This window comes from Pelecanus crispus, chromosome 10 (genome assembly GCF_030463565.1).
Source record: "Pelecanus crispus isolate bPelCri1 chromosome 10, bPelCri1.pri, whole genome shotgun sequence".
NCBI lineage: Eukaryota > Metazoa > Chordata > Aves > Pelecaniformes > Pelecanidae > Pelecanus > Pelecanus crispus.
In genome coordinates, this window is record NC_134652.1 from 15566453 (window position 1) to 15581805 (window position 15353).

Genomic DNA, 15353 nt, shown 5'->3' on the forward strand with positions numbered 1-15353 from the left:
TTGGCCTGCCTTAAATTATAATATAACAACAATTATAATAATACAAATACTACTTTGTACACAAAGCACGCCCTCCCCTGCAAACCCTGGCATGCTTCGGTAGGTCCTACAGCCCTCTAGTCAATAATCACCCTCTCTGCACAGAGAGACATTGAGTGACTTGCCTGAGGCCACAGAGGAATTCTGTAGCAAGTTCAAGGAAAGCTTTGTGGCTCCTAGCTTTGCTTCTTGACCAACATTAACCAGCCCCAAATATATGCAAAAAATATCAAAGCTGACTGTGCCAGGAAGGAATCAAATCAGAAAACAAACAGAAAACCAACCCTGGGGTACTGTGAGGCCTCCTGGACTTTGCTGTTTGATCAGGGGAGTTAAGTGTTAAAAGCTTTTGTTATACTTGTATTAGGATCACACAGCAATTGCGCATAAATCACCAAGTTAGCTTGTAGGCAGAAAGGGGTGGAAGGAAAGCTGCACCTCCCCTGACAAGGAGAGAAGAGTTGTCACCAAAAGACAAAGGGCAGAGGAAGGCTGGGGAATAGGCATCAGAAACAACCTGCAACAGCAGCAGGGGGGAAAGCCTGCGGTGGTTTGCTGCAGCATATCCACAGGGGCCAGCGTCTCCACGCAGAGACACAGCCTGACCCTGTCTCCTCTGTACGCCATGTCTGCTCCAAGGAGGAAGCCACAGGGATCTAGAGAGAGGGTCTTTTCAAACTGATTTTGATGCTTTACAGTTCAAATCTATCTGAAAGGAGGGACGTCAGCAACAAGAAGAGCCACCACAGCGAGGCTAGAGGGGAAAATGGAGCTGCGCTAGGACACAACCCTGCTGGAACAGGGAGAATCGTTGGCTTTATTGAGGCTGAGTCTCCTCTCTGCTACGCCAGGGTGGCGATCTCCATTTCATATGCTTTCAAGCAGCCCTCTGGATCCTGCAGAACTGCTGAAGTTGTCCCTGTGAACAAATGGTTCTTTCTCGCTTCTCAAATTCTGTACAATAGTGAGGAAAAAATACTTGACAGTATCTCTTTAAAGATAAACACACTGTAAACAGGAGATCTCCCCCGCCCCGGTAGCTTTCTTCCTCCTGCTTGTGCAAAACCAGAGGTTGCGACCTTCCCTGGGGTTCAGGCACAAGGACAGGATGCGCGAGAATAAAGTTGCCTCTGTTTTGCAGCGATACCATAGCTAATAGCACCAAGACCAACACTTAAAACATGCCTAATTTGAGGGCAGGGAGGATCTGGGTTTGTTTTTCTTGACTGAACTAGAAAGTTCATCTTTAAATCTGTTCAGCTTCAAGCATGTGAGCTTTTGGCCTCCTTTAAACAGGGGAAATACCATTCTGTTTCTGAAAAGAAAAAAAAAATAGCACATGGAAGAACAGTTCTGCAGTCAGTAAAAGTTTGGCTAACAAAAGGACTCCAGAGTCACGTAAAGAACATTTAATCCATGGATTATAGGCTCGCACCTGGCAGAAATGCATGTGTAAATACAGGCGTGCAGAGCGTCTACACCCTGGGCTAAGGCAGAGGGAAGTTCTGTAGCTAGGAGAGAGAAGGATTCTTACTACTAATTTTCATAGTTAAATATTTCTCACTCGCACTCACACATACGCAGGCTGTTCCCAGAGAGCTCAGCCTTGGGAAGGATAAAGGAAAGGGCTCAGTTCGGTCTAGGCTGGTGCTGAGTAGCTCCTCTTCTGTTTGCAGTGGTTGTGCAGCAAACTCTTTTATTTGCAGGCAGAGTTTTTACTGCATTAATTATCCTGTGAGTCACTGGGTAATGGACAGTAACTTGGCTCTCCCAGTTGTTAGAAGGGTGTAATTCAGCTCTAATGCAGCGGGTTGTCGAACACGGCATCTGGCAAGATGGAAACTTTCAGTTTCTTTTCAGGCCAGCTGTACTCCTTTGGAAGTTTAAACTGTAAGACAGTAAAGAGAATCAGTGAATGTATATCACTGCAACCTGCACAGAAAAAACCAAAATCACTGTACAGGCAGGCAGCCCTATATTATTATTATTTTTTAAAACAAGAGGCCACTAAGAAAACATTTCCCCATCAGTATGTTTTGGACAGCAGTGGACATTAGATAATGTGGCCTGTGCCTCAGCTGCCAAAGTAAAGTTCTGAGATTTCAGCCCAAGCACTGTTTATTTCATCAAATGGATTCTGGAGGGTTTCTGCTCCCATCACCATTCCTCCTCCCCGACCCCTCTGAAAATTCACAGCACAAATATCTTCCCTCCTACCTGACCATGCCCCTTTCCTTTCACCTACCCTGGCCCCCAGAGCCCACCGTTTGCTTTAAAGGGAGACTTACGGCAGCTTTCAAACTCTTGCTCATACAGGGTGGGATTTAAGTGAGCTAGCACGGCTCTGCTGGGTGACAGGTTTGCAAATGGCCATCACCTCTGGGAGGGCAAACTGTGCCGCCCTGGCTGGGGAGAGCCAGCGTGCCTAACAGCATTTCTGCTCCAGCCCTACCCACCTCTGGCACAAAGGCTTCGCAGAGTGCCTGTACAATGCCTCATATTCACACAGGCACTCGGCTGCTCAGGCTGTTTTGCAAACATTGATCGAAGCACAGGGAAGCGAGATTTTTTGCCCCAGTCTGGTTTACACAGCACGGTCTCTGGCCAATGTTTCCCAAACAAGGCAAGTGCACTGGTCCTGTCCTGATGTTGCTCCAGGGCACCCCGCCTTAGGCTGGGAAGTCACCCCAACATCTCTGATCCCAATCATGACCGTGTGGGGATGGAGGTCCAAGGAGCCTTACCGTCAACCCTTCTCACAACCACCTTTGACCAGGGCCCACGCATTCACACAGATCTCTCAAAAACAGGTTGGGGGAGAGCGTGGGGGTGGGAGGTGGAATCTCTTAGGCTACAAATCTGCCCCACAGCTGGATGGCTGTTTTTAAAACTTGATTTTGTTTTTAAAACTCTGCTGCACCCATGGTGTAGCACCACCTGACACCCCAACAGGACTCCCAGGGAGAAATCTCACTAGGATCCCACACCATCAGTGACAATTCAGAATGGTTACAGATACAGCGGTCCTCTCCTAGGATAGTCCTCAGACCAAGGCCAGCAGTGCCGTAAGCAGGGGCTGCATGAATTAGAGAGTTGGTGTAAGGGGACGGTGACCTGCAAATCATTCGTCTTTATCCAACTACTTGTCTGTCTTCCCGTAAGTGCCCCATTTCTGAAGGACGTTAACATACGCTCAGTGGCAGGTTCCTGCTAAAGGAGATCCCCTCCAGCTGCCTGCTTCACAGCAAGGGTGGCTCTAACATGAATTTGCTCCTGACCTTGCTCCATTTGCAGCTGTGTATGAGGGTAACCTGCAGTTGGTACCCATTGACCTTAGTATGCCAGGCTGGTCATTCAGGGTCTGACCCATGATCTCAGGGCATGGCAGGAGGATCGTTCAGGACAGTGGCTACCATAAACTCCCACTCTTTCTCCTCTAGGAAACATAAACAGCCCAAGTCCCACTTGTGGTTGTTTTTTTTAAACTCAAGCTCTGCGTGTATCTTGCACCATATAATCTAGTGGCCCTACACTGCCCAGGGGATTCTTCCGAGTTCAATGTCTATGGTATGTGAAAAACATGCTAAAGATACTCAGACAGATCATTTCACTTAATTTCACTTAACACAGGTGGCTCTTTATGTAGCAAAGGAAAGACTCTTCTTGCAGCGCTTCGTTCTACCACATGAATATCATCAGCAACAGGCAGGGCTGCTGAGGAACGCCTTCAGTTGGCCTAAACTGGGATCCTGCAAGTTACAAATCCGTGGAGGAATTTGGATGCTGAAAGATCACATTTCATCTCAAGTATTTTCCTTTTTATAAACAGGAGAGGTTCCAAAGCAATCCTCTTGGAGAACTCATCCTTTGCATTTGTTTGTTTTTCACTTTTTAGTTTTTCACTTTTTAATTTAGCAAAGTCACAGTAACTCGGAACCGAGCACCCGCTCGCTGTGCCAGGAGCTGCCATGCCCACTGCCTCTGCCTCTCAGCAGAGAGTGAAGGAACATGAGCCATCCAAAGCCTTAACTAAAGGGCCTTCAAACCACAGTGCTCCTGGGCTTCCATGTCACTAGCGAAAATGAGCTTTGGATTAGGTTTAACGGGATAAAAGCTGGCCTGAAAGTCACTGCACAGCCAGCAGCGTGCTCCCCTCACTCACACAGTGAAGAACACCCTGGCATTAAATCAACTCTGGATTAAACAATTAGAGCCCTGAGATTTTCCTGGGGGGAGGGGAGCAGGGCAAGGGATGGGAGGCCTGCTCTACAAGCCAAGGAAAGTTTCTTTAGAGTCTGCAGGGAGCTGTAAAAAATGGGATTAAAAATATTACATGTCATTTCTGCCACTGCTCTTTGAAGTCAAGCAGAATATTTATATGGCATGCATGGGAGACAGGGTGTTAAATGTTCCCCAGGAAGAGATCACATGGCAGGGGGAAGTTTAGCACCGCACAGCAAAGCTTTATAAAGCTCCCTTGGCTGTTGCTATAACGCTTCCAGGCTGGTGATGGTCCTCTGCATGCCGTGCAGGGGCACCAGGTGAAGGCCAAGTTGCAGATGTGAAAGAGCCCCCGTCTGCTCCCCAAACCCAAAAAAGAAGGCCCCTACAACAGATTGTTCAGCAGTAAAGGTGCTGCCACAGCTTTCAGCCTTTCTGAAAGGGGGGGAAGGTGATGTGCCTGGAGCTGCTGCTGAGGACACTATGTATGGCATGGAGGAAACCCCGTCACCTGGCCCAGGGGCTGCACCGCTTTGATTCGGGGCGCTCAGATACCATGTTGGGAAAGATGCTGGCAGAAAGGAAATGCAGAGTCTCCCTTAACACCCACCCCTGCCCTATATTTCTTGCAATCCCTTCTCTCAGTGCCTTAGTTCACTGCAGATGTGAAGGTTTAGCAAGGCCTCAAGTCTGTGGGGCAGGGCTGCAGCCTGTGAGCTGAGGGGAGGATCAAAGGCAAGCTGCAGGACGGGCTGAGCTGTCTGGGACAGTACATGGGAGATACCGGAATGACGCAGCCTTACTTCCTCTGGAGAATTCAGATCTTCTAAATCTTCCAGCATTCTCTCTACAAACTCTTCGGTCAATAAGATCTGCAAAGGAAATACAGTAGTTTATGCCTTTACGCTCCTAGTTTTAGCTAATTGCCAAGAAACAGAATGACTTCTGCAGAGAGCACACTGTACCAGCTCACTCCTTTCCCCATGTCCTTCTTTCCCGTAATACAAAGGTTTGAGGGCAAGGAGCTCCTAACTTTGCCTCCCACCCCAACCACTGCAAAAAAATGTTAAAATTATACAGCAATCTTTTTTGACCCTCAATTATCTTCCTCAGTCTAAAATTAGAGGCTCGGCTTTAGACAGACTGAGTGGGGAAGGAAGAAAAGGGGTCAAGATAACAACTGTTGGAGAGACAGTGGGAGACAGAGAGCCGCTTTCATCTGATCCATTGAAGTTAGGCTCACAGTTTAATCAGGAAACAGCAGTGCAGGGAGAGCCTGAGACCCATACAGAGCCAGTGCTCTGGGCACGGGGAGGGCTCTGACCCCAGTGCAGCACATGGTTCAGATGAACCAGATGCTGGGTACAGGTGGTGCTCCCAGAGGTGCCCGCCCTAGGCACCTCCACGTTGTATTGCACGTGCCCATCCTGCGTGCCTGTGCTGGAAAGCTTTTGGCTCATCTCAAGGCCAGGCTGGCAAGCACTAAGTAGCCCAGGAAAGCGGCTGCCGACGGGTCAGAATTCCCAGCTGAGGCCATGACCCTGGCTCCATGGAGCCCCCTAAGTCACACAAACCAGAAACACTAGGGGAAACCAGCCCTGAGAACTCAAGGGAAGGAACTCCCACCCTCTTTAAAAAAGCACGTGATAGCCAAAAGCAAACACGTCCTGCCTCTCTTCACAACAGTCATAAAGGCCAGAGCTCCAGGCAGGCCAGCTGGCTTGGCACAGGAGCAGAGACGGCAGTGCGGGACCAGGCAAACATCCCCATGCGGTGAGGGGGCGTTGGAGCGGCATTCCTGGGAGTTAGGTTGCAGCACTATCCAGCTGATTATTCCCATTTCAGCCTACAGGTTTGTTTCTTCCCCTCTGCTCCTCCTTTCCTTCCTTTGCTCCACCCTTTCCTCTGTCTCTGGCATTGCTTTCCATCCTGAAGCAACCACCATCCCCGTGCCCCCTTTCCCACCTTTCCCTTTCCCTGTCCTCCCCAGCCATGAGCTCCGTGCTCACTCCCAGAGGAGGGACTGCTCCAGCACCAAACACTGACAGCACTGAGTGCCCAGCCCCACAGCTCTCTGCTGTCCCCTCCAGCTCACATCTGGAAGAGGGGCAGCCAGGCTGTCCGACTTCCATGCAGGAAGCCACCTCCCATGCCCACCAGCTCCTTGGTGCCAGTAACTTCAGTGGGGAGCGAGTGACTGCCCGGATGCCATGGGCTATTTGGCAAGTGGAAGCCTCTGGGCTCCATTTTGGTAACACAGAAGCAGGGCTTGAAAGAGACAGAAAGAGAAAGGGAAGACTGGTGTCCCTTTCTTCCTTTGGTTGGCAAGAGAAGACATCCAAAAACACCAAATCCAGATCTGAGAGCTACCAGGTGTCTGCAGCTCTCTCCCCTTCAACCTTGCCACGCTGCTGCCATTGCACATAGATTTCCCAGGGGATGAGGGAACTCCAACCTCCTCTCTCCACCACATTCCCTTCTTCGCTTAGCTTCAACCTGCCGCAGGCTCCAGGCCAGGGTTTATGACCGAGCTGCTCAGCACAGATGCAGGCACTTCCATCAGGCCTTTCTGATCATACCTCGAGCCTGAGAAAACCCTGCTTCAGCTAGGAGCCAGGAGCTTGCTGCTTTGGACAGGCTCTGCAACCTGGCACCAATCCTCAGACTGGCAAGCTGAGAAACATTGCACTGAAACACGCAGTACCACCGCAAACTACTGCAGTCTCCTTGCAGGAGCCTGTAACTATTCTGCCTGTTGAACTGGAGACACTCGTTTGTTGGCTGTTTGCAGGAGGAGGAAGCTGTCTGTCCGTGTCAGAGGCAGGAGGGCAACCCGATCGCTCAGCTCAGAAGGAAGAGCTGGGTGGGGAGCTGGGGCTCTGCACGGAGCAGATCGGTTTCTGCGGAGGTGCAGCCCACAATGGGGTGAGGGAATGAAAACAATTTGGCAGACATCAAAATCTACAGAGCAGCCGGAAAAAGGAGGAGGAATTGGTATTCACAGCAATCAGGCAAGGAGGAAATGAATATTCAGCCATCCACGGATGAGCAAAAATGCCAGAGGTTGGGATGGGTGAGAGAGCAGGAATGAGGAGCCATAGCCTTGGCAGGGGGACTAGAAGACAGGCGCAGCAGGAAGACCCCTGGGCACTCCCAAGGTGCCAGAGGCAGGAGAGAAATGGGAACCACGTGTGCAAGGCAGCCAGCTGCTCCGAGGCTGGAGGAAAACAAGACAGGGTGTGCTGGCGTAAAGGAGCGAAGGGTGGGGAGAGTGAAGGGGGTACAGGTCAAGTCCCGGCTAAGCCACGGACTGCCAGAGTAGGGACAAACCTACGTGGAGCACTGTGGCTAGGACTGACCTGGGGTGCAACCCCCTGAGATGGCTGAGCCCATCTGCAGTTCACTGCCCCCTCTCAGTGAGTTTTGGTAATCCAGCTGAAAAAAACCCCAAATTCCACTGATTTAGTGAGCTGAACTGGCTCCCTGAAGGGTCTGACAAGTGGAGTGGGACAGGAGTCCACAGCTCAGCTGTCTCATGGACCGCATTTGTGGGATCAAAGCGATGGCAGCCTGCTCTATGCAGCGTGCTAAGAAAAGATTGCAGCATCGTTCTGCAAGCCCTGCATAGACAGTTAACTTTGGTGGAGGGCAGGCGTCACAGGCTGCAATGACAAACTGCTGCAGTGACATTCACACAGTGTGTCACTCAGAGCTTGTCCTCAACAGCCCGAGTTGGAAAAAACCCACCCCAAACCCTACCACCCCACGCTGCTGGGGAGACCTGCTCTCCTTCCTGGAGAAGAAGAGAGTCTCTGAAGCACGAGCGTAACTAAACGTACAAGCAGCCATGTCCTTTGGCACAGGAAACCGGCACTCTTGCACTCTCCCAAGGATGCAGGGGGAAGGCATGCACCCGCAGCACACCAGGTGCTAAAGAGGGCTTTGAAGCAAGAAGTATTGTCATTCTGAATTCATGTCTAGACAAGATTTCTCCTCTTAGAAGTAGCCCAATTGAAATGGCCCAAGAGCATTGAGGCCTGTGCTCATAGATCAGGCTGCCATCCCCACTTGCGATCAGCAAAACCACCTTCATGCTGGTGAGTGAGTCTCTGCTCCAACGGAGAAGGATGAGAATAAATCCAATCCCATCTCAGCTTCCCTCACTCACAGTATTTCAGGTTTCCAGTTCTTGTAGCATGCCTGCTCCTGCACAGTATGATACCCCATTACATTAACACACACACGTTATATGTGCATGATATTAAAGGTGACATTCCCAGCAAATAAACATGACAGACTGCCATTGCTCTAGGCACCTAATTTAATTTCCTCTGGGATTTAAACCTTAGAAGCTCAAATTAAACAAATAGGCCCCGTTCACTTTACATTTCAGACCTGAATCTAGAGTTTTCCTCCGATGCAGTTAAGCGATCTTATCAACAGGACACTGCACAGAGATCACAATGATGAAGCAGCTTATTCCCTTCCCAAAGGAAAACAGAGCCCTGCTGTTGTGCTGCAGCCATGGGAAAAGCCAACGCAATCTGGAAGGCAAACGAAGCCGTCCCATGCGCACTGAACAGGCCTTTTCTCCCATGAAATCTCTCAGATGGCATTGAGGAAGCGAAGGAGCTCTCCTGAGTGGCGGCGGGCATCCCGAGTGCTGCAGCGGCCAGGCGCTCGCAGCGCTGTGTTTTCACAGCTCTGTGCAAACACTCCTGCCGACCCAGCCTGCCGAAGCTGGTTTCAGGGTGTAGCTCAGCCTTTGTAATGGCTGTTTGCAGTACGAACAGGGAACGGCCCCGCCAGCCAGCTGCGGGTATCTGAAACATCTCCTTCAGTGCTGCACAGTCCTGCTGGCATCAGGATCTCCCTGACCTGACCCAGAGAGGCCTGGACACGTGCTATCCCATTGCTGGCAGATCCAGACTCCATTTTTTGTATGCTTTGAGGCTCTGTGACTGTTAGTCATGCTGCAGATGCTTGGAAGATGATGACTAGCCAAAAGATAAGTCCCTGTTTTCTACCACAGGCACCTACCACACATCTGAGGTCCGAAGTTTAGGTTCTCACCGCCTCACTAATAGCTGCATGTGTCCAGACACGTTACAAAATACCAGACTAGGCTGTCTTATTCAGGTGGATGTGTTCAGGGAACACACAGGCTGCGTGCATGATGTCTCCCTCTCGTGGCAAGTCCCACCTGAGCTTGCTGAAACCTACTTCTTACCTACAGGGCTTACCTACAGGTCAACTGAAGGAGCTTCTGTTGAAGCTTTCGGTGTTGAAGCTTTCATACCCGCAGATAGTTGAGAAACCTTATTATGACTTGTTACAGGTACGTGGCTGCAAGTGTATGAAAACAGCCGAGATCTAAAAATGTACACAAGGTCATGGGGCTCTAGACCAGTTCGGCTGACTTTGAAAGCAACCAGTTCTTAGTAAAACATTAAAGACTTTATAGTCAGCTTATAGATACCACCCCAGAGTTAACACCCCATCTCTCACTATAGGGTTCAACCCTACCATGAGAGCTTGAAATTCTCAGCGTGGGAAAGGCTGGCTGGAGCCAGAGGTCATACCGATGTTGAAAGCCTGGCACAGCTGGCAAGACTTTGATTAAGGAAGACCCTCAGAAGCTGATCTAGGAATTGAACTGCAGCTCTGTCCAACTTCAGGAAACATGCTTTGTCCAGGCTAAGATACAAGCTATTGGCCCAGGGACAACTAAGCAGGGGTGCTTTTACTGATAATACCCAATTTTCTTGCCTACCTAGAAACAAACCAAACAATCCCACACTTTGCCCTAGTGCTTTGTTTGCATTAAACACAGCCACTTGCTTTTCTAGCAGGTTTGTCAAAGAAAGGAAACCATGTTTTATTAGTTCTGGACTTAGTACAGAGCTGGCTTGTATGGCTCAGCCAGAGAAGGTGGGGACACATTGCAATAAGCCCCTATGTAAACCATACCAACCCTTCTAAGAAACTGTTCATCCATCCAGGTGCTATGCCAGGAATGGGTGGAGCAGTTCTACCCTAAGCCACGTGTCATCTGTTACATCTGCAAATATCCAGCAACTTTTAGGAGCCCTTTGCCCTAAAAATGTTTCAGCTTAATTCCTGTCGACAGCACAGCAAAAAGTGAAGTTACAGTACGTCAGCATTTCCCACTGAAATTAAACATTACCAGTAAAACCCCCTGATGAATCATGCTTTGTGCCACAAGCATCCCCCAGCCCATCTCTCTGCTCTCCCCTTGGCTTGGCCTTCTTCGCGCTGCTTTGCTTTGACTGCAAGTGGTTCACGGCAGAGGCCTTGTCACTGTATCTTTCTACGTCACGCCCAGCCCTGACACTGTCATAAGAAGTCACCTTGCTGCCTGAATCCACCACAGCTCTCATTACAGCCTCAAAGGTACCAGTATTGCAACAAACACCTTTGATGGGAAATTCCACTGTTGCTCTTCCAGGAGATTCACAACCCTCCTTGTAAAGGAAAAACATCCACTCACAGATGCCTCAGGGACCCTATTGCTTCACACCGCGATGTTACAATCCCAGAAGAGGAAGTATATGATGATGCTGAAAGATTTTGACCTTGTGGGATCTCTCCATGACATTCCCAACTACAAGGCTGATCCCAGGGACCTGAGCTCCTCAGAGCCCAGCCTGATGAGATCTGTCTTGCAGACAGGGCTGCTTTGAGTGAACGCATGAAGTTTGGCTCAGCTGGGGAGAGGGCTGACGAGGGAGCCAAGACAACAGGCAATACCAATTCTTTCAGAGTGAAAAAGCAAAGGAAGAACAGTCACTTCAGGGAATGCTCCAAGTGGGTGGAAGAAAACCTACACAAAGTAGCCAAAATATAGTTTGAGTAGCAAGGGAGGGGCATTAGGTAGCAGGATAGTCAGTCGGCTTAAGAAGGATGAAAGAACTTGACTCATCCAAAACTAGCCTGGACAAAGTACTAGAGAACACGCCGCAGGAGAGTTGATACAGGGAGGATCATGATGACCTAACGGGACATTTCTAACCCAGTGTGCCAGTGTTTGCCAGTGTCTCATTCAGCAGTGAGGAAGAAAACCACAAAGGGATAATGCAGTGAGGTTCTGAGGAGTGCTTGGGAAGACAATAGACTTACTGGAGAAGTGTTAGCTTAGATTTCCTAGACCTGCTCAAAAATTTGGGGAAAGCCACCCAAAAGATTCTGAAAAAGTTTTTCTTGGGGTAGATGCATAAAACTGCTTTGGAGAAGAGCAGGTTGTAGTTGTATATGACTCATACCAGCTTGTGGGTGTTGTCCTTAAACTCACCATACTAGGCATAACACATCTATTCAAGTTTGGGGAGACCAAAATCAATCCCTATCTCTTCAGGAGAGGACTCGACCCATAGCTGCCACTTACAAGCAAGCATCTGAAGCATCAGAGTAGCTCTTTCAAACGTTGCTTTGAACCTCTGCTGCTGCCATTATGCCAACGTGCATAAATGATTTAACATGTGGTATAGCAGAGAGAAGAACCAGATGTGCTCATTTCCAGGGAAATGTCCTAACTCTACCGGAACAGAGTCATTCTCTTGTGCTCTCTGTCTCTGTGACTAATTCAGTATTTTATATGATGTGGAACCAGTCCAATTGGATGAGCTGAGGAAGAACCAAAATACCCTATAGTTGTGCCCAGAAAGCCAAGAAGTAGAAATAGGGGTTCAAGTAAAAGGAAAGGAATAAAATCTGAGTTTCCCATATCATATCTGAGTGTTTTATCCCTCAAATATTGATTAGAGAAGACAAAACTTCTAACAACTCCAGCTCCATTCTGCAAAACTAGATATTTTTTTTCTGTTTTTATTTAAAAAACCCTTCTATTTCTGGTTTCATTCAACACAAAAGGTTTTTTTTTCAGCTTTTTGTCTCTTTAAGGCTTTTGTTTCAGCAAGAAAAACTGAAAATATTTAAAGATTGGGCTCAGTCTGATCTTCTTTCCCAGATTTTTCACTTAGGTTGCCAAACCAAAAGAATGGATTTTCCCCATGACCCTGCTCACAGTAATTCTCCCCTGCCCCCCGCAACTGCCAGCATAGATAGCGCATGTTGATAGTTCTGAATGCTGGATGCTTCCCACAGCCTCCATGTACCTATCCTGCCTACAGGCACATTTAACATTTTCTATGAGAAGTTTGACCTTGCCGTCCTAAGTCTCAACTTATTTTTCCATGCTGGATGCCTTGGTTTTGATTTTTTTGAAAAGGCTTTTAAGGGAAAAGGAATCAAGTTATCTCAGAGAGGTATTTTGGAAAAAGTATTTTTTGACAGTACTAACAAATGCATATGATCATTTTTGTCGCAAAGCACAAGAACTACCCCTTATGAGGAGGGCGACAAAGATTAGCAAAAAAGTGCTCTGGAGGTCAAGGGAAAGTCTTTCTCCCCGTCGTGAAAATGGTTTGCTGAATCAGAAGCCTCTGAAAGTCAGTTCGTTCATAGCCTTTCAGAGAAAGGCAGAAAAATGTACTGAAGAGCCCTTCTTCATTGAGCATGTCCCAGCCCAAGGCAGCTCTGCCCCAAACACAGGGCAGAGGTAGCTAAGGAGTAGTTTTTCCTCTGATCATTCCTCTGAGCAGCGAGGGATTGCTATGGCACCAGGCACATCAGGACTAAAGGCAGGGAAACTCTCCAGCGCTCTCAGCGTTTCTGCTGGAAGTCAGGCTGTGTGGAGGAGGAGGAGAAGGAATTTGCCAACTTGAATGAAGGGGAGGAGAGGAAAGCAGAGACAGGCCAGGATGAGGGGAAGACAGAGACACAGAAAAACAGCATGGAGGGCAGATCAGAGGCCAAAGCCAGAGGCGACACAAAGGGCAGGGAGACTGGAGGAGAACCCCATTTACAGTCTCAGCATCCACACGCAGTCTGCCGGATGTTGTGAACCTACTGGCATGGGAGGCGAGCAAGGAGCACCCTCCAGCAGCGGCTGGTGCCAGGGGATGATACCCCACCGCTGCTGTGAGCTCCTCAGCTCATGCGGAGACACAGACCTTGTGCTGAGAATCAGAGGGTGCCAACTGCAAATGAACCATGGCCTCCATCTGCCTAACAGGATTAATTCTGCAAGTGAGTAAATTACCTGGAAAAAAATCCTCTACACGCAGAGACCAGCGACATCGGGCATACAAAACCTTGGAAATGGCTGCACAGGGACTGCCTGCCCCATGCTAATTTGGCCCCAGCGTACGTCTGCTGAAACAAATCTGTAATCACAGGATTGCCTGCAGATTTTCTCCCACAAGACCTCTGCCCTGCTCAGTCCTCAGGATGGTTCTGCTCACTGAATGCAGCATTAGTCATCATTTCTTTTTATTATCATTCATGTTGTTTCCCTGTTCCCTCCTACTCTCTTCCCCTTTATTTAGTACGCTCCATCCGACTACTGCCAGCATGGATTAAACTGGAAGTACCTAATCTTACTGTCCTTACCACTCTCGCAGCCTCTGACGTGCTTAGCCTCACATTTCTGTGAGGCAGGGAAGTGCTCCTCTCCGTGCAGCAGATGGGGGAGGGAGGCTAGAAGAAGCTAAGAGACCTAACAAAGTCACGGAGAAAATCTGCAAGAGCAGGGAGCTGAACATGGGTCTTTGACTCCCAATCTGACCCCCTACTCTGGAGAGATCCTTTCTCTCTCCTGACCTGCAAGAATGAATTTTAATCTCTTCCTGAAATTGTTTCTGGTATTCATCTGTGGAGCTGGAATGCTTGGCAAGCACTGAATTAATCTTCACAGGATGACTGGAAGAAGGTTTTCCTGAACAGACAAGGGGAAATTAGTGAAGAGAAAACTGAGTCTGAATGTCCACTTCTTGCGGGTGCCCATCTCAAGACTTGCAGGTCCCCATTTTCCAGCCCACTCAGCCCTGCAGGGTACAGGGGTATCTGCAGAGGAATTCCTCCCGGCCTCCTCCTGCTGCTGGGAACATAAGAACAGACCTCAGGTCTCAAGCCGACCGTCCAGAAAACAAGGAACACAAACTCACTTGCCACCTAAGAACATTTTAGCTTAAGACTCTGGAATAGCATTGAGAAAGAACACAGCAGTAGAGGCAGGGACAGGATCCAATTCTCCAGGGCAACATTTAACAGGCTTCGCCATGAGACTATTGTGATTTTTCTGCAATTACCTGCCTCATTCAGTACACACCTTCTAATTTTGACAAACGAACAAAATGGAAGTTCTATACACAAGAGTCTACTTTACTCTACACTCCTGATTCATCCCCCAAACACGCTGCAACTTTGTGCACTGAATAAGGCACGCATACTATGTAAAAAATATATATGATCCTTCAATTAAATATAGTCTTGAAATACACATGTGTAACAGGGGCAAGGCTAAAGTGCAGATATATTTCTTAAATTCTGTGTGCTAGGTTTTGCAGTTAATGAGGACTCTTTAACTATAGGTTTGTTTTTACTGCACTGTATTGGCTTGTCAGAGTCTGCAGCAATATCTGATGCGTAACATGTACGTTGCACATGATCAAAGACCTGAGTGTCATCTTCTTCCCTAGAACAATGACTGCCTAAAGCAGCAGGAGCAGAAATTATCTAAAGGTAGGGTTAAACAAACCTCCTTCTCCCCTCTGGGGAGAGTAAGCAGTCCAGGTGAGCAAGGTAGGAGGGGAGAACAGTCTGCTTTGTGCTAGATGGGCAGAGAGCTCCACATAAAAGCAGAGGAGCTTTGCAGAAGCATGTCCTGACTCCCATCACTGGAGACTTAATGATGGTAATTCCCAAAGGATGATGCATACTGACAGGCTTTGACACAAACTACCCCAGGATAATATTAATATGTATTAAAGGCTCAGGCAACTTTATTGGGCCAGGCTTGATCAGTAACACATTTCAACAGAGTGTCTCTATCATCTGCTGGAACATAAGGGAGGGAGGGAGAACACGCACAACCTCACCCTGCTTTGGGCAGGTTTAGAGACAAACAAGGTTGATCTGTGATGAATTGCATGCTTGTCACAGCTCATATGTTGGACCAAGAACCTTGGACACTCCACCACAAATACAAATGTCACTGTGGGGCAGTTAATGTC

At 48.5% G+C, this 15353-nt stretch overlaps 1 protein-coding gene across 2 annotated transcripts in view; it reads right to left on the reverse strand.

Moving 5' to 3' along the window:
- Positions 1-1433: 1433 nt before the first annotated feature.
- SUFU (SUFU negative regulator of hedgehog signaling) overlaps positions 1434-15353 on the reverse strand; it is a 92578-nt gene continuing 78658 nt past the window's right edge. For both annotated transcript variants that reach the window (XM_075717429.1, XM_075717428.1), the window contains exons 11-12: positions 5064-5132; positions 1434-1927 (exon numbers count right to left, since the gene is read on the reverse strand). In XM_075717429.1, coding sequence (XP_075573544.1) covers positions 1838-1927; positions 5064-5132 — 159 coding nt within the window. In that variant the 3' untranslated portion in view covers positions 1434-1837. The remainder of the gene's footprint in view (positions 1928-5063; positions 5133-15353) is intronic.